Genomic DNA, 25,091 nt, shown 5'->3' on the forward strand with positions numbered 1-25,091 from the left:
TACAATTTGAAGTAATCAAAGGCCACAGACTTGGTAACTAGTTAATTGGTAACATCTCATCCGTATTTTCTCTGCCACAGTGATACTTTGTTAATTTCGTAAAAATATCTTAAAGCATGTTTTCAATTTACTCATGCTTCTGGAAGGACTGGCGAAATTCAAATAGGTGATATAAAATCTTGCAAGTATATTTTGTCTACAAGGCAATCACTCATTGTTTTTGGTATTTGTTTGCAGGCTTCAAGTGAAAAAAGGGCATGCGCCTAACTCCCAGCAGGTTGCTGGGGCCTCTCGAACTGTGAGGCGTTACCCAGGGGATGGGCAGATCACATCCAATGCTCTTCCAAATGGCAATGATGAAGCACTAAGCAACCACGAACGTGCAGAAAACCGAATTACGCAGAGGAATATGGGAAGTCCAGTTATACCGCCACCAGGTAATGGCTGGCTTGAATGACTACATTAGAAATATTCCATACATGCTATAACCAGTGCTTCAGTTTACAGAGGATTTGATGTTTTATTTTAAAAAATAGTTTGTTATTTTAATGTTATGTATCTTTTAGAGCAGTCAGTGCCATGCCAACTTTTTAAAGGCTTAAAAAATTTTAACCTACCAGATCGTCAGATAAATCAGAGAAACAGAAACATTACAAGACAAATAAGCCTGCCACCGAGTTATATATGCCTCTTCCTTCTCAGTTTATGTCCTTCCGACCTAGACACATATGTACCTTTCTAGTTTTCAAGTAACTTTTTTTCAATCATACCATATTTTCTTCTATACTTAACATAAAACAAACACATTCATGTAAAGCTGACTTATCCCATAAAGATTTTCTGATTTCTTTACTGAATATGCTGTTTGCCCAGTTTAACAGTTAACAACAGATGTTATCCTTTCTTTTAAAAACTGAAATTGTTACTGAATTTTTAGACCATTCTGAACTCATTTCCTCCTCTCATAAGTTGCTTAAAGGGAAACATTCAGAACTATTTGTCTCTGGGTGCTTAAGATAACACGTTTTTAGTTTTTTGTGCCACACTGCCTACCGCCATCGTCCCTACCATAATCGATTGGTCCAGTCATTCCTCTGTTGGTGAAAGACAGTCATGGAAGAACATCAACTACACAGCCATCATGTAAATAAATAAATAAATAAAATAAATAAATCGTGTGTTTTTTTTTTTTTTGGTTGTGGTCTTAATGCCTTCTTTGTTGCATGAAAGACTTGGTAGAGCTAAACAAATGCCTCTAGCTCATATGCCATATTGTAAACAAAGCCAAAAGGAAATAAAGATTTTTCAGTGCAAAATATCGTCACATTGCTTCAGAGCAGTTCTACTTCTGCTATCAAGTCCTCTGACAGTTATATCTTCTCATTGTAAAACTGCTGCTACCATCTGTAATTTGTTTTAGTTCACCTACTCATGGAAGAGGATGAAGCATTAATTTTTGTTCTTCTTTCCCCTCCTGTCATCGAGGGTACACCTGTTAAAATCCCGTAATCTTTTATTAATATGCCTTCACATGACGAAGTCTGTGAACGTGCACCATTCTAATTACTGTGATCTCGACTTTTTAAAAACTTCCTTGCCCTTTGTGGACATAGGATCTCATGAATTGCACAAAGGACTTTAGATTGTACCCAGTAAGACTGCAAAGTCTTACTTTTGTAATTCTACTCAATGTCATCACATTTCCCTGCCGTTTCCTGTCCTGCTGTCTTCATTACTGACCCTCATAAAGGTTTTAGGGGTTTGACTGCACATCATTTTATCAGCCATTATAAGGTGTTCCCTTTCTAATGGTTTTCCTGTACTTCGGTGTCTGTTGACTCCTTCACTTTAACCTTTCTTTTTTCCAGAAGATACATGTAGTCCTTACCTGGAACGTATTACAATTCTGTTTTTGCGTGACTCCTTGTGTTGTGGAAAGCTTGCATCTTATTCTGTGTCTCTGCTTTCCTTAGCATATCCTTTGTCACTCTTTTTATACCTGCTCTGTTTTTAGTGGACTCTGCTACTAGAATGGTTGCTTTTGGTTGTGGTCTGCAAATATATTTCCTGGACTTTTTAGTAATAATAAAATAAAAACACAACGATTCGATAAGTTTCAATAATGTCATCTGTTTGTTTAAACCTGAAAGTGCAGTGTTTTCTTTTCTGCTTAAGTGTAAAGCTCTTTCATTTTGCATCATGCATATTATAAATTATAAATATCAGTAAATGGATAAGTTGCTTGTGGCTAGCACAGATACCTTGCTTTTGGTACCATTAACTGATACACTGCAAACAAGCATCATGCGTATTATAAATATCAGTAAATTGCTCGTGGCTAGTACAGATACCTTGCTTTTAGTACCATTAACTGATATGCTGCAAACAACATATTAGATAGATCTGCTGTGTTAAAGAACACTTAAGGGGAGAAGTGAAGGGTTCAGGAAGCTGGGATACCATTCAGTGTTTGGAATTAGAAGGTGATAGTTTCATTACTAACACCCACCAACACACACGTGTGGGTGCATTCGAGCTGTCATGTTATTGCCCAGAGTTTCTCTTTACATAGTAATAGAAACAAATTAATATTAATTTTTACTACATAGAAAAATTATGTAAACATGTAAGAACTCCCCATTCACATATCTCAGAACCACAGTGAAACATGTCAGCAAGAAACCTAAGAGCAGAATATGTAAAACGGTGCAAGCTTAAGGTCACCACACTTAACCAAAGCAGACTACAAATCATTTATCAGCTAAGTCAGGAAGTTAAGGAATAATGTCCAACAGTAAACTGAGCTCATCTATAATGATGTCACACAATAAACTGAGCTCATCTATACTGATGTCCCAAGGCTATAATCAGTATATTAGCAGACAGATTTAATGCTAACTTTACCCACCTACCAACATTGTTGTCCGCAGGATCCTTAACATTTACTTTCTCTTGAAATCACATTGGAATAAACTTTAAATCACTGCCAAAGGATAACAATAATAACCGCATGGAACCAGACAAAGAACCATGTTGCACTTTTGTCAGTGCCAAGCATTCACTATCCAAGCTCTTCTTAAACTACAGCCTATCAGCAGGGTTTGTGCCTGTGCCTGGAGACCAGTCACAGTGACTCCACTACACAAGTGTTGTCCTTCTACAAATCAGGGTATTTATAGACTCATCAGCCTCACCATCCTTATATGCAAAGACATAAAATGTATCATAAAAACTCATTTCTGCAGACATAGGCAATCCGTTTGACTTTATGAAGGGGAGATTCTGTCTCTTGAACTTACTAAACTTCTTTGAAAAGGTCACAGAGGCTGTGGACAGTGGTCACTCAGTGCATGCTCATTCTGCTTATGTTCACCTAGCGGAGTCTTTTGACACTGTCCACCCATGCTGATATTGGATTGCAGACTGGCTGTCCAACAGATCTCAGGTTTTAAAACATGTTGATATCTCTCCCTGAATCTAAAATTGTAACTAGTAGGGTACCACATGGATCAATGTTTGACCTTTCTTGTTTGGCATTTATTTTGCAGAAATAAAATCCAGTATCCCAACTTTGCTGATGAGTGCAAGTCAAGCACAGTTATCTGCTCATCCATTCATTCTAAACAGCTCAAGATACAGCTGAAATATGCACATACCTGGTGTATGGAGAATGTTCTCAAGACATTAAACCAAGGTGCTACCTGCCTGATTTGATGTAATTCAAGTAGATGTAAAAAAACCCATGGCGCTTATTGAAAAAAGAACATGCAAAGATATCCTGAGTGAGTCACTGTTGCAATATTCTTAACAGATTGGTTGTAGCTTGCTGACATCCAGCCAGGATACCAAAGCTTTACCTATCTAAGACATACATGTGGTTGATGACCTCAGCTCATAGGCTTTGGGGTATAAAATTAGATAAATGTACGAGATCCCCAGACATTCTTACTACCAGACTGAATGCAGGTCATTGCACCCAAAGGACTGTAATAGTTTGGTTACTTGGTACTGTAGCTTTGCTTGTTGGAGTAGATGTACCCCACTGGGGATTCTTCCTTATAAACTTTTGACTGATTTGATATTTGTTAGATGTCAGGTAGGAGGGGTAAGTGTGAGTGTAGTAGACAAATTCCATACAAAGACTTGCACACTAAATGCCTGTTCTCTTTAGGCCCCAAACACGACTATAAAATCCTGCTCCATCTGTCAGTCATTCATTCTTGAAAGCCTACAGTCTAAGCTATCCACATTTAATAGCTTCCTTGAGAACCAATGTCTGAAATGATTGGCCCACTCAACCATGTTGGAAGGCCCAGGCATTGGCCTCCTGGGTAAGAAAAAAATTAAAAGGCCTAGAAAGGATTCTCCTGCTGTCATCTTAGAAATAGACATACCTACTGAGGTGGTCAAACACATGGTATGCGAATCATCTTCGCACAAGCCCTCTACCTACCAGAGGCTGGTATGGCTCCCCCAGCCTTGAAAATGACTGAGTCCCTGAAAGGACTGTGATTCATTATCTTGGAGGGCCCTTAAGGAATCCCTCAGATCCTTGTGCCAGAAAAGATTCCCTGTTCCCTGATAGAAATGCGCCAAGGCTCAGCACCCACCTAAGCTGATTGAGGCAGATGACAAGCTTAAAAAGAAAAAGCAAAAACTTAAACATTCAATGTCCCATTTCTGCACCCAGGGAGAAAGAATGAATTGATTTTTCTCAGGGGTTATTTTAGGTAATCGTGTCTCTGAAGCCACCTTCCTTTGTGAGTCAGCCTTCTCAGGCCACACCACATGAACATGCCTTAGATTCTCCCTCCTCTAATAACAAAATGGACAGGGATTCACATCTTTCTCTTGACTTCTTATCCCAGTTACATTCCCTAGAACATATTTCCTCAGATGAGGGAGACTCACTCTCTCCAGATTCTCTCTTGGAAGAGGCCTCCTTTGGAGAAACCTTACAAAGCACGATGAAGCATTTTGAATGGCTATTCAGACAGTTGATGAGGTGCAAAAGAGATACTAAACATATTAGAGATGGGCACTCCTGCTCCTCCTACAGTCCCCTCAGTACTAGATGCTTACCTGGACACCTTTCTGGCCAATTTTTTGACATAAGATCCTAAGCCTCCTGCTTCAGAAAAGCCAGATAGGTTCTAGAAAGTTCCTGCTTAACTCACAATACTTCTGCAAAAACCCTGTGGCAAACCCAGCTGCAGTTTTCCTTGACTCAGACAAGTCTTCTATGTTGCTCCCTGGCACTAACATTCTCCTGTGTGACATGGACAGTAAAACAATGGACAGGTGGTGTAAGGAAGTGTATACTTCCTCCACCTTAGCTTTCAGAGCTATAAACTACCAAACTCAGATGACCAAGTACTTACTGTCTATGTTCCTGTCCTTAAGCAGGGCCATCACAAAACCACAGATTCTGGAGTCAAAGCAGTTTTAATCTTTAATATCCCAGGATTCTCAAACAGCCAGGCACAGTCTACAATGCAGCTGTGAGGCAGTGGGTGCCTCTTCCAGGGAGCTGTCCCTGCCTCAGTGATCAGAAGGTATGTCTGGCTAGGAGGCCAACCTATTCCAGATGACTTAAAGTCTAAGATGTTGGACTGTCCCCTATATAATGATCTCCTTTTTGGCTTACAAGCTGCCAGTCTCTTCAAGGGTTTGCAGAAACAGGGCAAGACAATGAAAGACTGTGGTCAGATTCTGCTTTCTACTGTTCCCAGGCACCATAGAAATTATCCAGCTAAATCCATCTCCTTCACCAAGACAGGTCCTAGAACTCCTCATAAGCAAAGCAAAATTCCTAAGAAAAGATTCCCAGAAAAAACTCAGAGAGATACCCCTTCTGGGAGGACTCAATTTGGTGGTAGACCCCTGTGACTATATCTCACCCACCCCACTCTCCAAACCTTACCCTACCACCCCATTTCAAAAAGACTTTCCTTTTCGTTTTCCGTTTGTGATGTAATAACCTCAGACAAGTGGATCCTAAGCATGATCAAACATGGTTCCTCTGTGCTGGGAAAGCAACCGAACTCCCAGAGAATGCCCCCTCCTCCTAACCAGATACGCCTTCTAGACTCTGTCATGCAAGACTTACTGTTCAAGAGAACCATAGTAGAGGTCCCACCATCCTGTTCAGGAAAGTGATTTTACTCCAGGATCTTCCTGGTCCCAAGGAAAGAGGGTCAATTGCGACCCATCCCAGATCTGAAAGCGCTTTCCTTCAAAATGTTCTCATTACAAACTCTTCTTCCTTTCCTACTCCTGCAGTCTTTTCTGGTATCCTTAGACCTAACGAGTGCTTATCTTTATATTCCTGTCTGCCCTTCCTACAGAAAACATTTCCGTTTTTTTTCCTGAGTTATCACATTTTCATTTTACCGTTTTGCCCTTTGGTCTTTCTACAGCTCCAAGGGTTTTCACAAAGTGTCTGCCTCCAGCAGTGGCTTTTTGCTGCACTCAGGGCATACAGATCTTCCCTTACCTCCTTTATCCAAGGACACTGTTCACTAAACTGTGCATGTCTTGACCCTCCTGGGGTTCACCATCAGTTACACAAACTCTCAGCTTATTCCTCTGCAACAGCTGACCTTTCTGGGGTGCAGTCTGGACACATCTGCCATGCATGCCTGTATTCCTCAGGAGAAGGTCATCTCCTAAGCCAACAAATTCCTACTGCTTGGCTAGACAAGCTCTCAGGGCCCTGGGACTCATGGCTGCCACCATCTCTATGCTGCCCCTTGACAGACTGCACATGAGGAAAATAAAATGCTGTCAGAAATCAGTGTGGTCCCAGCACTTTCATCCTCACAATACCCATGTTCCCCTTCTTCCTTACATCAAGAAAGAACTCGTTTGGTGGCACAACTGGGTTATGCTCAACCCAGACCTCTCATTTAGTTCAGTCCCACACAACCAAGTCCAGTTTACAGGTGCTTCAGACAAGGCATGGAGGGGGCATGAACAGGAGACCACTGAGTCCAAATGGAGTGGCCTACATATGTACTATAAGAACAAAAAAAAATTAAAGGTAGTGTGGACATTTCTACAAGCCTTACAGATTTTCTCACATCTTTGAAAATGAGGTAGTCTGGCACAGAAGGCCGGGCATCTAACCTTTCAATGAACTTTGCTCTCACAGCGATGTGCAGTCCCTCCCAACAAAATGTATTGGCAGACTCTCTAAGCTAGGACTGGGAGGACTATCATGAAGTCATGAATAATCATGGAACACAGAGGTGTTCAAAGCTATAAGTGTCAGATGGGGAACTCCTCAGATAGACCTCTTTGCTTCCTCCAAGCATCAGCTACTCTCACTTTTCTGCATGAGGAATCCATCACCCGTAGCCTGAAGGACAGATGCTTTCTCCTTCCAGTGGAAAGAAAAGTTTCTTTATGCCTGTCCCACTTGTAACCCAGCTCCCAAGGCTCCTTCTCAAGGCCCAGAAGGAATCTCCAAAACTCCTGCTTCTGGCACTATGACGACAATGCTGATCCCTGCTCCTGTTTCACTTATCAAAAGGAAATTACTAGAGAATCCCTCAAAACTAGATCTAATTACTCAGCAGAAAGTGCAGCTCCTTCATCCCAATCTGATCTCTCTCAGTCTAACCCTCTGGATGATAGGATTTGAATCCCCAGAACACACAACTTTTCTGAAGATGTTGTTTGAATCCTACAAGAGTCCTGGAAACCTAACACCAGGAAGTCTTACACAGCCAAGTGGAAGAGATTCTTCATCTGGTGCCTTACGTGCAAACTCCAACCCCTTCTATTGGACACCCCCACAATACTCCAGTACTTACTTTTATGACTTCCTACTTTCAGGGTTGGCCTACTCATCAAATTAAGGCTCATTTTTCGGCCATTAATGCTTGCCTATCTTTGGAGCTCCCACTCATTTCCAGGACAGAGGTTAAGCATTTCCTGAGGGGAGTTTTACACCTTAAACCCTCAAGGAAACCTATCACCCCTCCTTGAGGCCTTAATTTTGTTTTGGAAAAGCTAACTTTACCACCTTTTCAACTGGCTACTTCAGCTACTCTAAAAGTCTGCACTTGGAAAACAGTGCTCCTCCTGGCCTTAACATCAGCTGGCAGGGTCTTTGAACTCCCATGCTCTCATGGCTATTCCACCCTTCCTCATTTTCCACAAAGACAGGGTGAGGTTCAGGGCCAATCCATCTTTCATGCCAAAAGTGGTTAGTGAGCTAATCCTCAACAAAGTAATCAATCTTCCTACCCTTTCCCCAACACCCAGAATAGGGAGGAAGAATATTACAGTCTTTAGACAGTCACAGACACTTATGGTTTCACCTGTACAAACTTCCTCAGTTTTCTTCAGGCTGAACTTGAAGGTAGTCTGAGGATCTTGTAGATCTTGTACATATGTCCGATTTTGTACCTTGATGCCTACAAGCTGAGGTCATCACTCGGATGTAACCTTTGGTACCCTGGTCACATGTGAGTGAGCTCCAACCCATCTGTTAAGAATACTGCAACAGTAATCAGTAGGAAATCTACTGTTATGGTAATTTCTTACACAACTATACTTTCCCTGGTTTTGTTTGTTTGTGCCTTTCGGCTTTTCCCAGTTAGGGGTCGCCACAGCGGAACTCCGGTCCACTAATGATTGGCAGTAGATTTTTACGTACTGGCTTGTCAGGCCTAACGCACAACCTTCAGCGAAGGAACGCCCATTCACGAATGTTGTGCACTGGCCAAATTTCCCTTTCTAAGTATGAATTTCACCTCAGCTCTTCCTGAAAGTAGGACATCAGCCTTTTGGGACGAACCTGGCCAACATAACCAAGCATGTAGAAATAAATAAATTCAGAAACATTAAATAAAAAAAAGCTACTCGCACCTCATATGTTATAAATGGTCCTCCTATTCAGACAGATACTGTCATGAGACCTGTGTACTTATTTGGGCAAATCTCTCTTATTTGATCATTATGTCTTCACCATAGTTAGGAAATCCTTTGGTCTTTCGCAGTTAATTTTCAAGAGAATATCTTCAATATCGAAAGAAGTCATCCTATCCCTGTTATCATCCCTTATCAGACCCATTGTTGAGTACAGCGCTCCCTTTGGTATGTACAAATCCAAGTATATCACTCAACTGAAATGCCCCAGAGATATCTAACCAAGAAAATTAAAGGCCTTAAATTCTTTGACTATCCTGATAGGACAGCATGACTCTTCTTAAACTACAGGCTGGTCCAAGGGTATTTGTGTTTCATTTATTGAGACATAAAAGCCCCAACCTCTTTGACCTCCTACTTCTTCAAAAAGGCAATGGCTCTACAAACACCAAAAGCAGAAGTAAAAAGTAGACCAGAACCACAAGCTTGAAGTTGAATTTTAATGCATGTAAAACTTTCATGTTTACAAACGCTTCTTCAAGCTTCTTCAAATTTCCCTCAAACTCCCCTCAGCTTCAAGCTTGTGGTTCCAGGCTACTTTTTACTTCTCCTTTCGGCTTTCAATTTCGTTTGTCTGGATTTATAACTGTGGGTCTTGTTTGTTTCTGCTTCACAGACACCCACATTAAAGACCTATGTCTACACCAACAAATAAAGACAGAGCTGAAACAGTACCCAAATCAATCCTGGACATTCTCATGGTCATCTCTAGGCTGAAAAATTCCGCTGTGACCTGACACTCCTTAATCTTCTCAAATCCTTCCACCTCTTTGTCCAAGATAACACCCACCCTCACATTTTGCAACCTGCCTGACATTTATTTATTTCACTTCACACCTTGAATATCACCTCCCCATTATCTGTCTCTTTTTTCCCAGGGAAAGAATTCAGTTGGACGTTTCTGCAGCTTTGACATTTTCTCCACTGTGGTGCGAAGGTTATGGAATGGGTTAAAGTAAGTGTGTGATTGTGACGGATTTTGGCGTTAGGGTGCGGGTAAGGTAAGTGTGCGATAGTGACGGGCTTTAGGGTTAGGGTCCGGGTAAGGTAAGTGTGCGATACTGACAGACTTTAGGGTTAGGGTGCAGGTAAGGTAAGTGTGCAATAGTGACGGACTTTAGGGTTAGGGCGCGGGTAAGGTAAGTATGTGATAGTGACGGACCTTAGGGTTAGGATTTGGGTTAACGTTAGTGCATAGGTAGTTGTGTATGTAAGGTTTAGTGTAGGTTTATAAGGTTTTTGTTGTGCTTGTGTTGTGTGTGTGTGTTTTTGGAACAGCAAATTTTTTCCCTGGGAAAAAATTCACTGTTCTGATGTTTTGATGTTATTACATTTCGATCTTCCAAGTTCAAACATCTGGTGTTCGACCTTCTGGAATTTTGATAATGTAATGTGAACCTGGTTTACTGACTTTCTCTCTCCATCAGAGACACAGGAGCCAGGCCAGGGGTAAATTTCTGATTACCTATCCATTAGTCCAAGTTGTGGTTAAATAGGGACAGGGAGGAACTCTGCTCACATGGATGAGGAGCCTGTTTCAGATGTTGGGAATTCTCTGGGAAACATATTTGTCTCTCCAACATGTCCTATATATATATCAAAATTTTTGTCTCTTAACCTAGTAGTTTGATGTTGTTTGTTTTAAAGATGTGCAAAAGGTTCATCAGAACAGGGTCCAGGTATGCCTTGTATGCCAGGCAAAGATCACCTTTCAGAAGTCTATACCATACTGAATCTTTAGCGGGCATATTCACTATTTAGTTGAAGGTGTTTGTATTTATAAAGTTCAGGAATCTCTGTGTCTGTAAATTTGAGATAGCATAAGATTCCCAGTCTGTAGAGGGGCGAGTAAAGCCACCCTTGAGTAAGGCATTTGACTTGATGGTGAATGTGGGTCTATATTACAACATCAAAATGTTGTAATATTGAACACCAACTGAGCGACACGTATTCATCAAAACGCATTTAAGCAATTCGATGAATGCTTTACAGGGCAAAGATTTAGTTGGCCAACTACACAGTGTTGCCCTTTTCTCCACTCTGGTGCGATCTCTGAGTTGGTATATTTAGTTAGGGGGTGTGGGGCAGAGACCCCCACATATTTATGTTTGTAAGTGTGTGTGTGTGTGTGTGTGTGTGTGTGTGTGTGTGTGTGTGTGTGTGTTTGAGCAAACAAATTATTTCAGTCTTTACGTGTCGATGAAGAGGCATTTGCTTAGACGCCTCTTTGGCGTTATAATATCGACTTGGTGAATGCTACCAGTAGGTCCAAGTATGCACTGTGAGCTTCTTGGGACTCAGACTCTTCTAGAATGAGAGGAGAAATGGAAGAAAATATTTGTCTAAATATCAGATAAATTTGATCCAGATTGGTTTATCTTATAATCTAACTTCAGGCCAAATGTAAATAATGTACATAGATTGTTATTCTATTTAAGTTATTAGATAAATTTGAATTAAGTTGCTGGATAATCTTTGAAGAAAATTAATAAAAACATTCTGAGTAAAAGTGTGGAAGGGTCTGCAACCTTGCACTACTGGGGTAATCTCTACAACTTTAAACTACACCTCAGTAACTGCATGGGTGTATATATTCTCAAGGCTTGGGGTGGAGTGTAATTTTTTATTTAGGCTCCTGGCAATGACACATTGAGGTTCAGTTGAGTTGATTTTGCTGTGTCAGTATGTTTGTCAAATTGCCATTGACTATTTATTTATTTTTATTTATTTTATTTAAATTTGTTGACCGGGAGTGTCCGACTGGACATGGGTCCATTTTCAGCGGAGGCCCGGGGAGAAAAGCTCCACAGTAAAATAAACAGACAGTAGTTACATTGGATTACATAGCGATCAACAATTTAACACAGAAATTACTTACAACATATTTACAGATGAACATAGTACATCAGTAGACAACTAGAATCTTTATCTGTGAAGTACATAACAGGCATTAACAAATGTAACAATAAGAAGTTCCTGCTGTATAATAAGTACTAGGCTTATGAGCATCTGAGCTTGCTATCATCAAGGTAGTTAGTGGAGGTGAAAGAAAGGTAGTAGTTGGATGGGGTGGATGATATTAGAGTGGGAGTTGCAAGGGCATAGCCAGCATGTTTTTAGGTGCGCTTTTAATAAAGTTTTGAAGTTGGTGCATGATGGTACGGCGGTAATTGTGCGTGGGAGGGAGTTCCATAATTTGGCTATGACGCAAGAGAATAGTGCTTCACCAGCAGAGTTACTGGCTTTAGTGATCTGCAAGTGATTTTTGTTGCTGGATCTTAGTGGTCTGGTGGTGCGATAGGGTTGATGTAGATTCTGGAGGGACTAAAAAAAGACAATATGGGGGTGGGTACTGTTTTAGCCAGTCGATCAAAGTCTAGAGTGGAAAAGTGCAGACCACCCTTTGGCAAAGCAGTGTGGTCCATTGACCCTGTCCTTCCAAGGTGACAAATATTGGATCCCCTTAGAATGAAACCAGAAAAACAGACACGTTGAAATCAATCATTTTTTTTTTTTTTGCTCAAATTGTGGCATCAACCTTGGTGATGGTAATATAATGCTCAGTGCCAGGCTCATACCAGCCTGAGACATATAGTCTGAAAGCCCCATAATGTTTCTCTTCATATAGTCCAGGGGAGTGTATCTCAGGTCATTTACACCTATATGGGCCATGATGGTACCTGTGGCATAATGAGTGCATGCATGATTTGGCAGATCCTGGCTCCAGATGAGCAGATAACAGTTGTCTTCTCCTTGTACAGCCTAGTTAGAGGGTTATCAGTATATCTTACAATGGAGTCCCCTGTGATGAGAGTCCTTGGAAGTGTGTTTGCTTGCCTTATGGGCTTAGTGTTTGGGGCTGCACTGAGAGTGACAATGTGTGTGGAGTTAGGTGTTGTTTTTTTCTGAGTGCCTATGAGCTTGCTGAGGCATAACTTTGACAATGAGTGGTCTAGGTTGTCTTTGTTGTTTAGGAATATTGTTTTTCAGTGCTTCAGCATACATTAGTCTATGTGTGTGTGTTGGTGTTTGTGGGCATTGTGTGCCTGGTTTTCACAACCTGATGTGCACTTGTATATGAGAGTTTAGCCTCCAGCATCATTGTGTAAGTACACCTCTCACATACTGTGTTCGATTCTTTAAGGATTAAGTGGCTGTCAGTAAACATGTGCCAATTGCAACATTGTCTCAAGAAGCCTATCTCCACCAATCTCATGACAGGAAATTGCATATATGCAAATAGATGTAAACAGAAATGTAACTTCTCTGTATTTAACTGCAACTTAGTATAATGTGGTGTAAGCAAATGGATCTGTTCTCCCCAGGTCTTGCTGAAAATAGGTATTACCCAGTCGAACTTTCCTGGTAAACAAAGATAAATAAATAATAAATAATTAAAGATCTGTACCATCTGGTCCTTTGATATGTGATTTACAGAGAAAATGGTGTATTGGGATTAGAAGGCTGTTAAGGGTGCTTTGCTGGTGCACACTAATAAGGGTGCTTTATTGTGACAGATTATACTAAACAGTGCTAAATTCTAACTGTAAAGTTTACACAATACTGGATTCTACTCAAGTTGTAGGAATTGCTACTCGAGGCCCATCTATGAACCTATGAACTAGCTGCCCTAAGCGTGTTGACACATAAGATATTTGTGCTATAGGGCTTCTTTATAGGCTACATTTTTATGGACTGTTCTACAGGGAAAAATTGCTTTCTAGGAGTTTGCTACTGTACAGGGCTCTTCTTAGCCATGCAAACATGCAAAATTTACTGCAGCACAGAAAAAAGAGAAACCTAAATAATGAGTCATCTGGCAAATGAAATGATTACACTATGAGCCTGTTTGTTTATTTCCCAACTCAGATAAACCAGGCAAACACCTCCTGCCACAATATGAATAAACCCAGTCCATCTAATGTAAAAACACAGCAAAAGAGACTCACTATTGCAATACTAACACAAAGTACCTAAACAAGTAGCTGGAAAATCCTTGCTGAAGGCAAGTGCAAGACAGTCTTACAGCAGTAACAATGACAAGAAAAGCATTTTTTTACAAAACTTCAGTGAAATGCACACACAGAAGCAAGAAATAGTAGTGATCGCTCAAAATAACTTGAGTGTGATTTAGCAATCAAAGATGCTCAACTTTGCCTGGATGGTACTGGATGCAAGTAAAACATTGCTGGAATGCGGGCTAAGATTCCAAGCTTGGTTGAGCACTAGGAAAGTGAGCAGGAGACAATGTCTAGTAATGAGATTTGCTCAAGAGTGGTACTGGTTTCCAGGTTGGACACTCGGTATCATGGATCCGTGGAAAACAACGGGTAGGAAGAGTAGAGAAATAGCTTATACAACAGTAAAAAGTAATGAAAGGAGGGCGGAACTTTGGAAATCAGACAATCATAAGGGGTAGAGCATCTATATCACGATGAAAAGAGGGAACACTCTTTCATTGAACTGATAATATCGAAACAACAAAAAAGCGAACACACGGAACAGTGAATTTTTCCCTTGGAAAAAATTCACTACTCCTTCAAAAAAAAATGTTTAAACAGAAAATGAAGTGGGGGGCTTTGCTGTGCCACCCACACCCCCCCACTTAAATATACCAACTCCTAGATCGCACCATAGTGGAGGAAATGGCAAAGTCCCGAAGATGGCCCACCGATTTTTTTTCCTGGGAAAAAAAAATCGATGTTCTGTGACTTCGTTATTTTCTCCTTTCGACATTATCGGATCGATGAAAGAGTGTTCTCTCTTTTCATCATCCGATAATGTGATATAGACCCGAGGTACAGGGCAGAGACACAGCCTTGTTATAAAACAGCACCAGCAATAAGGGTGGGAGAGTGGGGGGACAAGCAGGGTAGCTAAAGAAGCGTCCAGTCAAATATAGACGATACTGTAACCCTTTCAGACACTTTAGCTTAATGTGCTAATGGTGGATAGGGCAGACACAGAATGCAAGCAGGTCAATGATAAGCAGAATATAAAGGTACTGATGCGCAAACTGGAGCAGAGACAATCCTTTCACTGTTGCACTTCTACTACAGTTTAAGGCACCAGACTATGCATAAATTTAACAGTGACACTGTTAACAGAAAAAATGCAGTAATAAATGACTAAGGCACAAATCTGGCAGTAGTAGCAGTAGTATATATTTCTGCCACAGTTGTGAATTCAGCTTAAAAACTATTGGCCAGCAGGGTTTTAAATACAACGGGATAGCTTTTTCAAGTAATTCTACTTCTGGAAATAGAAGTACTGAATAATGCAGACACAAAATATTCCCAAATATTCCTAAAACTGCGAATTCAAATACAAGATGAAGGTCCCAGAACAAACTAAACAACGCAATCAGATGAAAAAGAGCAGAAAAGTAAAAGGTAGCATCACACCACTGGTGATTTAAGTAGAATTGAAATGATTAAAATAATTCAGTTCTGTTTTCTTTTAATGATTTTAAGACTGGGAGTTCCACACCTCTCCCAGTCTTGGATAAAATCAACAGCTCAAATCTTCTTTCATTCTCCTTTACCATACCTACACTCTTTTCTCTCAAATACTTTTTCACAAATTCCCTAGTTTTATTCCTCTGTGAAACTTCTATAACCTTTTGTCTAACTCCCACACTTAGTACTCTGTCACACATCACTAGTATCATCAATCGGTCATTCAATCAATCAATCAATCAATCTCATATCAAAGATCCTAGCAGCTTCTATAAAATATATTAGAGGTAACTACTTTAAAAGTCAAATGTACTGTATGAACCTGTCCTCTATCAACCCTGTGTTTTATTGTAACTCATGAATGTAAATATTTTTTACTCTGTATATTTGTGCTGAAAACAATATTGTTCTTAAAAATGAAGCTATTAATTACAGATGTTTTGTTATGGAGGTTTTTTCCTGGGCATCTGCAGAAAATGGTTTACAGTCAGTCAGACTTTCCTGGTCAACAAATGTATATCAGGGGAAGTTAAATCCTTAACTGCAGCAACATTGCTGATAAAATCCTGTCTGTAGCATTAGCATCTGTCTGTTCTGCACAAATAGAACTAAATAATAGTGAATCAGGTCCGTGCAAAGAAAAATGCTTTCTCACATGAATCTGTCATTATAACTGTCAGGTTTAAAAAAATCTTAAGTGATTGTGTCGAGCATGTAAACTGTAGAATCACGCTTCTGTGAGTTTTAGTTCTGTCTGATGAAGCCTTACACCAGTAACTCGTGTTATAGCATGCCCCCTCTTTTATATCTGACTCATTTCAGTTTTGCAAGTTAACAAAAAGCTTGACTGACTGTGGACTTACTTTATGCAAAAAAAAAAAAAAAAATCCATAATATGCATTATAATTTTGTTTTTTTCGCTGCATTGTATGCAAATGTATGTGTTTGGACACTGCCATTCTTTCAGTAGGGACCTATGGAGTCCGGATTGTAATGTATTGTTCTCTAGCTTTAAGGAACTTGCACCTTTATTTTGGATACTTATTAAAATATGCATCACATTGTCTGGCACTGTGTGTGGTGGTGCAGCCTGAAATACATACAGACGAAGCTGACTGAATGCATATGGTCCCTCTCTCATTCGTTTAGCCACATTGATTTACAGCTGTTCCACAACAGTGTTAGAAGTAAACAAAAAATACATTGCTTCATCACTACTTTGAGAGGTGGCTCGGCTGCAGTCACCTGATAAAAATCTCTCTTCAGAGTCATTCGTATGAAAACTGTGAACTGTTATTCTAGAAATTCACTTTGTTCCTGAGTGTGAGTAGAATCTTCAAGAAGCCTAACAATGTACAGTGTTCTACATTTCTCTATGCCAAGCAATAGAATCCCTAAAAGTTTATAATTCGAGTTCTGAGAAATACGACAGGTAAATATTTCAGTAATGAGGCAAAAGTTTCAGAGTTATTGTGTCTCTGCTCTCTGATGAAGAGGGATAAAGCACTAATTTGTGCCCAAGAGGACCCATGTACTGCTATTGACATGTGAAGCAAGGCCCAAGCAGTGCTGGGGCCGGGGGTGTGGCATTGGTAAAGTGAGCAGCCATTGGTGAGGGGTAGGGGTCTAGCAGACTCAATGATGACTACTTTTGGAAAGTGAAGGGCACATAATGTAACAGTATGGAGGAGTATGACACCATGCTGCATGTGGTTGGGGGGACTAGACCATATATATGATGTGCATTTTCACAGAGGAGCTGCCATAGTGAGCATCACAGTCATTATGGGGAGGGGGTTGTATATGGGGTTAGGTACCCTGTGCATCTGATGACTCACCTCCATTGCTTACTTGTTACCTGTCAGGAGAGCAACAAAAGCTTTTATGACTTTAACCCCAGCCAGGTGTTTGGCCTTAAAAAAATGAATTAGGCTGTCACTCTGGAGAACAATAAATGAAAATATAGCATGCTAGGACAGGAGCGTAGTGGTCCACAAGGTTAAAACAAGCTTCATTACTGTGCCAAGAAAGAATGTGCCATTTATTCATAATTTGTTCTTCACAATGAAGCAGGTCCAAAAATGTCAATTTTGCTTAAGTTACTGAACTAAATATTTGAGCCACAGGCTTTGAGAGTGAACCGTTTGGTTCATTAATGTGAGGTAGAATCATGGGTGACATCATAAATAATCAAAAAAGGAACGGTACTTCTACAATCAGAGGTGACATTAAAAAGTTATTAATATAGTACGGTGAATGAAGTTATATTGGCACAATTAAGACACCTCAATGCATATAGTACAGCTTAGTGAGACAGAGAAATCAAAAATGAACAAAACAGTATAAAAGGATTAATGAAGTATTTGGCAGCAATGAAAATTCAGTCATGCACAGCACAGAGAAAACCATGGAGCGTAGGTGTGCTACTAATATGATGAAAGAAAATATGTCTTACATAAAATGAGAAGGAGTAATTTTCTAATTTGTGTTGTTTTAAAACTATGCTTGGCATCTCACTGACTAGCCCCTTGTACTTTGCCTCTGCTATAACCTGTTGGGTGGACTGTATTGTATTAGTCCTGTCGCCTATACCCTCTATCAATGTCCAGTTTGGCTGAACGTGACATAAAGCATATGGTACTTGATCAACATATGGCTACAGGTAATGAGTGCACTGTACAGCTGTGGACACAGTGCGACAGGCCAGATTTAATACATATGGGTCACTTCTTACCTGGCTATATTATAATGTAAAATTAATACAGTTTTCAGCTTCACACTATTACACTGTAACAAGAGGTAATAAGGAGATCAGTCATGCAAGGTGATGTATGATTCCTAATACTAGTTATATCTAATTTTCACTTATAACAGTATCTGCAATTAACTTGATAAGTCATGAACCGTTTGGATCCAGCAAGATTTAAATAATAAAAAAGCTAAAGTCCATAGCATACACGAGAGTTACGCGCTTTCATCTACTCTATGTAGACTTCCTCAGAACTAATCTTCCTTGCCACTACCCCCTTAAATACAAGCATAAATCAATCAATTGCATCAATTATATAAAATCAATTAAAATATAATGATTTATAATGAAAATTTAAAGTGCTCACTGCTTCATTTCCTTGTCAATTGCCTTTTTTATGTACGAAAAAACAACAATTCATATTCATTAAAACTTCCCACACTTGTAACCGTATTAAAAACAATTGCTTACCATGTAAAAATATGTATAACAGTGAAAAATGTGTAATAATGACATGCGTGCCACAATAAAAATCATCCTTATTTTAACTAAACCTGTTGTATAATCTCTGACTATCTCTACTACCCTCTATTTTCCAAAATAGGTTTAATGGAGATAGTTTCATTAAGTCCAGGATGAACAGAGGCGTTGAGTTTAATTTGCCACCTAGTTTCCTTTTCTCCAAGTTTGTACTTCATACTTGCCCCTGTTGGATTTAATTTTATACATTCTAAGATGCCAAAATTAAAGGAATCACAGTGTTTGTTACCACTAAGATGTCTCCATAAGGCATTGTTTGTATCCTGTTTTTTTATTTTGTAACCATGGTCACAAATTCTATTTCTAAGACATCTCTCCGTCTTCCCCACATAAAACAGGGGCATTTAGTACACTTTGCCAGATAAACTAAGTGGGAGGTTCTACAATTACCTTTTCGAAATCTAACCTCTGTTCTATTTTTGTCATCCAAAATTAAATGAGGTACCCTAATAATTAACCCACATTGATTACAACTCCCACATCTTGTGGTACCTATGGATTTATGTCCAAGGTTGATGTCCATAATTTTCTTTTCTAGTCTCATTTTCAAGTTACATCCATTTTTAGATACGAATTTGGGTGCCCCCCCCCCACTGTCTTATATACACTGTCATCAGTTTTCAGTATAGTATATTTCTACGCATAGAGGTACTGTACAAAACCCTGCTATACAAAACAATAATGGTAATCAGAAACGCTATGATTTTAATAGTTTTTTAGTGTTCAATTTTGACTTTAATGGGAAAATAAAGAATGCTAGTCCGAGGAAAGACATTGGTAACAACTCACAGGAGAACAGAACGTTGAAAGAGTACATTCACGAGTTCGGAAAGAAACTCAAAGTACTCAAAAGCATTCAATTGGACAATATGTACTTAAAAAAGTGTTTGGACACTAATATAGTACCCATGGAACTCAGGTTTTTTAAATATCCCATGGGAATTGTAATGGATGAAGGAAATATAAATGAATGTACAAAAATGTTCAACAATTTTGGTTTTACCTTCATGAAATTTATTATTTCTTGTAATGATAAAAAAATATCTGGATTAATGTCTGAACTTGAAAAGTTAGATTATATTATTACCAATGATCTTTTATTCAAGGAATGTGAAATGTCCTTTAATGCACAATACACCTGGGTTGAAAATCAAATTAATAAACAATATGATAGGAAATGTAAGAAAATGAGAAGGGACATGCAACAGTATGAGAGCGGTGAGGCATATAGATGGGGAACATATAAGAATGAACCCAACAGGAATGACAATGGTGATGATGATCAGGAATTTAATTATAATAGGTACAGTAAAGGAAGAAAAGGAAGGTATGAATATGCTTCTGATTTTTTAGGGGGCAACAAAAACTGGCAGGCCCCAAACAGGGGGCAGTTCAGAGGTCAGGGCAAGTGGCAAGGAAATCATTGGGAAAAGACACCGGACTACAGGAGAAGAAACAATTAGGGGATAAGGTAGGAATAATAAAATACAATGATATACATTACAGTCTAGGAGAATTTAATATTTTTAATTATACACAAACTGAATTGAATGATGATTATTTTAAACTATTATCCAAAGGAATGAAGTATGTCCCTAATGACAATATTAATATAGTGGATTATATAGTTGATTTTAAAAAGTATTTAAGAAAACTTAATTTAGCCTTGTATTTTGAAGGAAAAAACACTATTCAATTGAACAAATTTAAGAAGAAAAGCACTTTTACACCCCCAATGAATCATACGTTGGCCACATTTGAGAAGGTTGTTATAGACAAGATATATGAATATGAGAATAAAAGGAAAAAACTTTTTAAAAATAAGTTTAATTTACAATTTAGTGAATTTAAACTTCTAAAACAAATTCAGGCCAACAAAAACATAAGAATCATGAAACCTGATAAAGGTGGGGGGGGGGGGTTATGACACTGTTGAGTATGTAAATAAAATTAACAGCATTTTGTTAAACTCAGGAAATTATGAGGTGTCATCCATTAATGAATTAAATATAGGGTACCATAAAATTGATTTATTTTTAGAAGAATTACTGTTAGATGAAAGGATTGCCTCAGATATGTATAACTTTTTGAAGGATGAACATCCCATTATTAGTACTATAGTGGGTATACCTAAAGTGCATAAGGATATAAATGATCCCCCATTCCGGCCCATTATTTCTGGCAACAGATCAAAAACCTTTTCTTTTGGTAAAGTGATAGACAGCTGGTTGAAACCCACTTATAGTAAAATTAAGCACATAGTTAAGGACTCTTGGGACTTCTTAGGAAGGTTGGTTCCAACATTAGTTACAAACGATATGTTTCTGGTAACAGTAGATGCAGTAGATCTTTTTTCAAGCATACCCCAGGATGAAGGGTTAATTAGATTTAATCACAGTATAGAAAAATTCAGTGGTTTAAACTGGGATGAAATATGCTTGATTATGGAATTCATGGAAGTAGTCCTGTCTTACAACTATATCCTATTTGAAGGAGAGTACTATAGGCAATGTAAAGGGGTAGCTATGGGGGCAGCATGTGCCCCCATTTTTGCTAATCTGTTTTTATTAGATTGGGAAACAGGATATATACTGCAATCTGAATGGAATGACAATATACTGTGTTATCTAAGATTTTTGGATGATGTGTTTTTAATATGGAAGGGTAATGAGAGTAGCCTCAATTAGTTTAAAATGTATTTAAACACTAGGTGTGATTGTTTAAAATTCACATTTAGTGTGGACCAGAGGTCCATATCTTATCTGGACACTCACATCACAGTAGAGAATGGCAGATTTAAATCTAATATATACAGAAAGGACACCTTTAGTAACGCATATTTGGAATATTCTAGCTGCCATCCTAGTTGTCAGAAAAGGAGTATAATTAAAGGTCAGTGTATAAGGGCAGCTAGAATGACATCTGAATTTTCTGACATGGTACTAGAAATGGATATCATAGGGAATATGTTCAAGACAAGGGATTATCCCATTGGGATGATATCAAACATTAAAGAGTATGTGACCAAAGAATGGGGGAAAAATATAAACCCATATTAGGAACAGGGACAAATCACATTCAAGGGGTAAATGTGACAAATAAAGACATGGGTTTTAATGAGTTTACTAGGGCATGTATTTTGCAATATGCCCCCCAAATCGGAGATATTAAGAAAATAATAGAAAATAACTGGAACATACTGAAAACTGATGACAGTGTATATAAGACAGTGGGGGGGGGGGCACCCAAATTCGTATCTAAGAATGGATGTAACTTGAAAATGAGACTAGAAAAGAAAATTATGGACATCAACCTTGGACATAAATCCATAGGTACCACAAAATGTGGGAGTTGTAATCAATGCAGGCTAATTATTAGGGTACCTCATTTAATTTTGGATGACAAAAATAGAACAGAGGTTAGATTTCAAAAAGGTAATTGTAGAACCTCCCACTTAGTTTATCTGGCAACGTGTACTAAATGCCCCTGTTTTTATGTGGGGAAGATGGAGAGATGTCTTAGAAATAGAATTTATGACCATGGTTACAAAATAAGAAAACAGGATACTAACAATGCCTTATGGAGACATCTTAGTGGTAACAAACACTGTGATTCCTTTAATTTTGGCATCTTAGAATGTATAAAATTAAATCCAACAGGGGGAAGTATGAAGTACAAACTTGGAGAAAAGGAAACTAGGTGGCAAATTAAACTCAACGCCTCTGTTCATCCTGGACTTAATGAAACTATCTCCATTAAACCTATTTTGGAAAATAGAGGGTAGTAGAGATAGTCAGAGATTATACAACAGGTTTAGTTAAAATAAGGATGATTTTTATTGTGGCACGCATGTCATTATTACACATTTTTCACTGTTATACACATTTCTACGTGGTAAGCAATTGTTTTTAATACGGTTACAAGTGTGGGAAGTTTTAATGAATATGAATTATTGTTTTTTCGTACATAAAAAAGGCAATTGACAAGGAAATGAAGCAGTGAGCATCTTAAATTTTCATTATAATTCATTATATTTTAATTGATTTTATATAATTGATGCAATTGATTGATCTATGCTTGTATTTAAGTGTGTAGTGGCAAGGAAGATTAGTTCTGAGGAAGTCTACATAGAGTAGATGAAAGCGCTTAACTCTCGTGTATGCTATGGACTTTAGCTTTTTTATTTCTCAATAAACGTATTCTGTTAAAGAAGTTGGTGTTCAGTCCTGCTATATTAGACTGTGAGCGGATTTTGGTGCCATTTGTTATACTGTCGACCGTTCCAGGTACTATTCATTTTTCTAAGATTTAAATAATGACGTATAGCAAGTCCAGCTTTCATAAAATGCTTCACAATTCACTTCTTGTAGCTGATTTTATTACATTTTATATTGAATGTTTACTTTGGGTAAAACTTATTGTATATATATTAATAAAGCATTCCAGGGATCGCTACTGCAGTTTATTTCATATTAAATCTAGAGAATGCACTTTGTTGGAACATTCTCTTTCAACACAATGACAGTTTCTTTCAGTTTAATTTCTCCAAGTCTTTTGCATTTATAATACAGTGGTGGGAATGGACCCTATTCTTAAGTCAGGGTACAATCAAAGTTCATGACATGACTATTGATTCCATCGCTGATGTTAGCCAAGCGTTCTATTCTCAGTACGCACAATGTATCCAGAAATGGGGTTACATGTATTTATAGTATATCTAAGTACAACTGTAAATCAACGGTTTAAATACAACTGTAAATGATTTGGGATCTGTACAGAACCCTGAATGCACTTTCCACTGAAGCAGAAATCACCGAGCATACTTAACTGAAAGTGCTGTTCACCGAAGCAGCACTTTTGGTAAGTATGCTTGTTGTGCCGGTTGTACTACGGTGTGGGTAAAGGAAAATTCCCTTTTCCCCACTGAAGTGCGACCTCGGAGTGAGTATATTAAAGTAGGGGGGTGTAGTGGGCAGGGGGCTTGCCCGCATAGAAGTAGGGTTAATGTTGTTTTTTTTAACATACTTTACTGTAAGCACTTTTTCGGTGAAAGCGCTTTCGGTAAAGTATGTTCAGTGATAACGGATGCGGACTTTTGATATTTCAATCAAAAGTCCTAGATCCAAATGATTTATATTAGACCTGTTGCTCCTACTACTATAGGAAATGTCCAGATGTCTTTCTTCCACATTGCTCTCATTTCTGCCTGCAAATTCTGATATTGTATGACTTTGTATCTCTATCCATATGATAGTTTCTTATGTTGGAAACAGGCTGGACGAATGTTACATGCTAGTGTTTCTCTGAAACCCCTTGTGGTATTTCCTCTTTTTGTGACAATTGAAAATTACTACATTCTAACACTCTCATTCAGTGCACTATAATTCTGTTCTGTATAGTATTCAGGATGAAAGGAAATTGGATTTTTAAAAAAGGGTAGGAACAAATTACATAGAAAGAATGGGAATTGTGGAAATGAGGTTTAACAGAAGGCAGGATTTGAATGAGTTAGTAATGTTTGACTGATAATGAATGGATAGATTATAAGTGAAATATAATGCTTGCATGTACAGTTATGTCAATATGGCTTGTGATGTATAATGTTTGCAACTAAAATTATGTCAATATGGTCTTGTTTTCATTTATATAACTGTAGGATCGCCTGTGTCCATAAATCTCAACCTCTTAAGACAAGAAATCTGAGCAAAGCCTAAAATAATGGGGGGACAATTTTTTTATTTTTTATTTATTTATTTATCATTTGTTGACTGGGAAAGTCTGACTAGGTTCCACAGAGCCTGTTTCCAGCGGAGGCCTGGGGAGAAATGCTCCAGGTGCATGTCTTTGGAATGTGGGAGGAAACCGGAGTACCCAGAGGAAACCCACGTGAACACAGGGAGAACATGCAAACTCCACACAGTAGGCACTCCATCCGAGAATCGAACCAGAGAACCTCTTGCTGTGAGGTGACAATGTTAACCACTGCACTACTGCGCCGCCGCCAAATGCCCAAAAATAGGGACAGATTTTAAATATTGTTCTTATAAATTTCGAAAGTTACTAGAATGATAAGTTTTGCATTATCGTGAATTTTCTGAAGAATATGAAGTCAGAAAATTAAATGTATGTCATTATTAAGTGACTCCAATCCTAAGTGAATTGCCAGAAAACCAAAAGTTTTGTGAGGAACAGACTAAAAACATAAAACAAAAATCTAGACATTCTGCAGAAATCTGGACAGTTGAAAGGTATGCCTATGTCATATCTTGGAGTTGGTAAAAATAAGTTGCAGGTAGCGTGGGGGCCTTGTCTCACTTCATTATTATTTTTTGTCTTTCTTTTACTGTTTTTATTTTTTTTATCTTTTTTGGCTGGTTCAATGCACTAAAGTTGGATATTGTGTATTT

General features: G+C 38.6%; 1 protein-coding gene across 1 annotated transcript in view; it reads left to right on the forward strand.

The window, feature by feature from the left end:
• Positions 1–25,091, forward strand: part of LTBP2 (latent transforming growth factor beta binding protein 2) — a 3,457,946-nt gene that overhangs the window by 1,093,869 nt on the left and 2,338,986 nt on the right. The window contains exon 4 of the mRNA XM_044074624.1: positions 238–437. Within this exon, the coding sequence (XP_043930559.1) occupies positions 238–437 (200 nt within the window). The remainder of the gene's footprint in view (positions 1–237; positions 438–25,091) is intronic.

This window comes from Protopterus annectens, chromosome 6.part0 (genome assembly GCF_019279795.1).
Source record: "Protopterus annectens isolate FY-2018-M chromosome 6.part0, PAN1.0, whole genome shotgun sequence".
NCBI classification, from domain to species: domain Eukaryota; kingdom Metazoa; phylum Chordata; order Ceratodontiformes; family Protopteridae; genus Protopterus; species Protopterus annectens.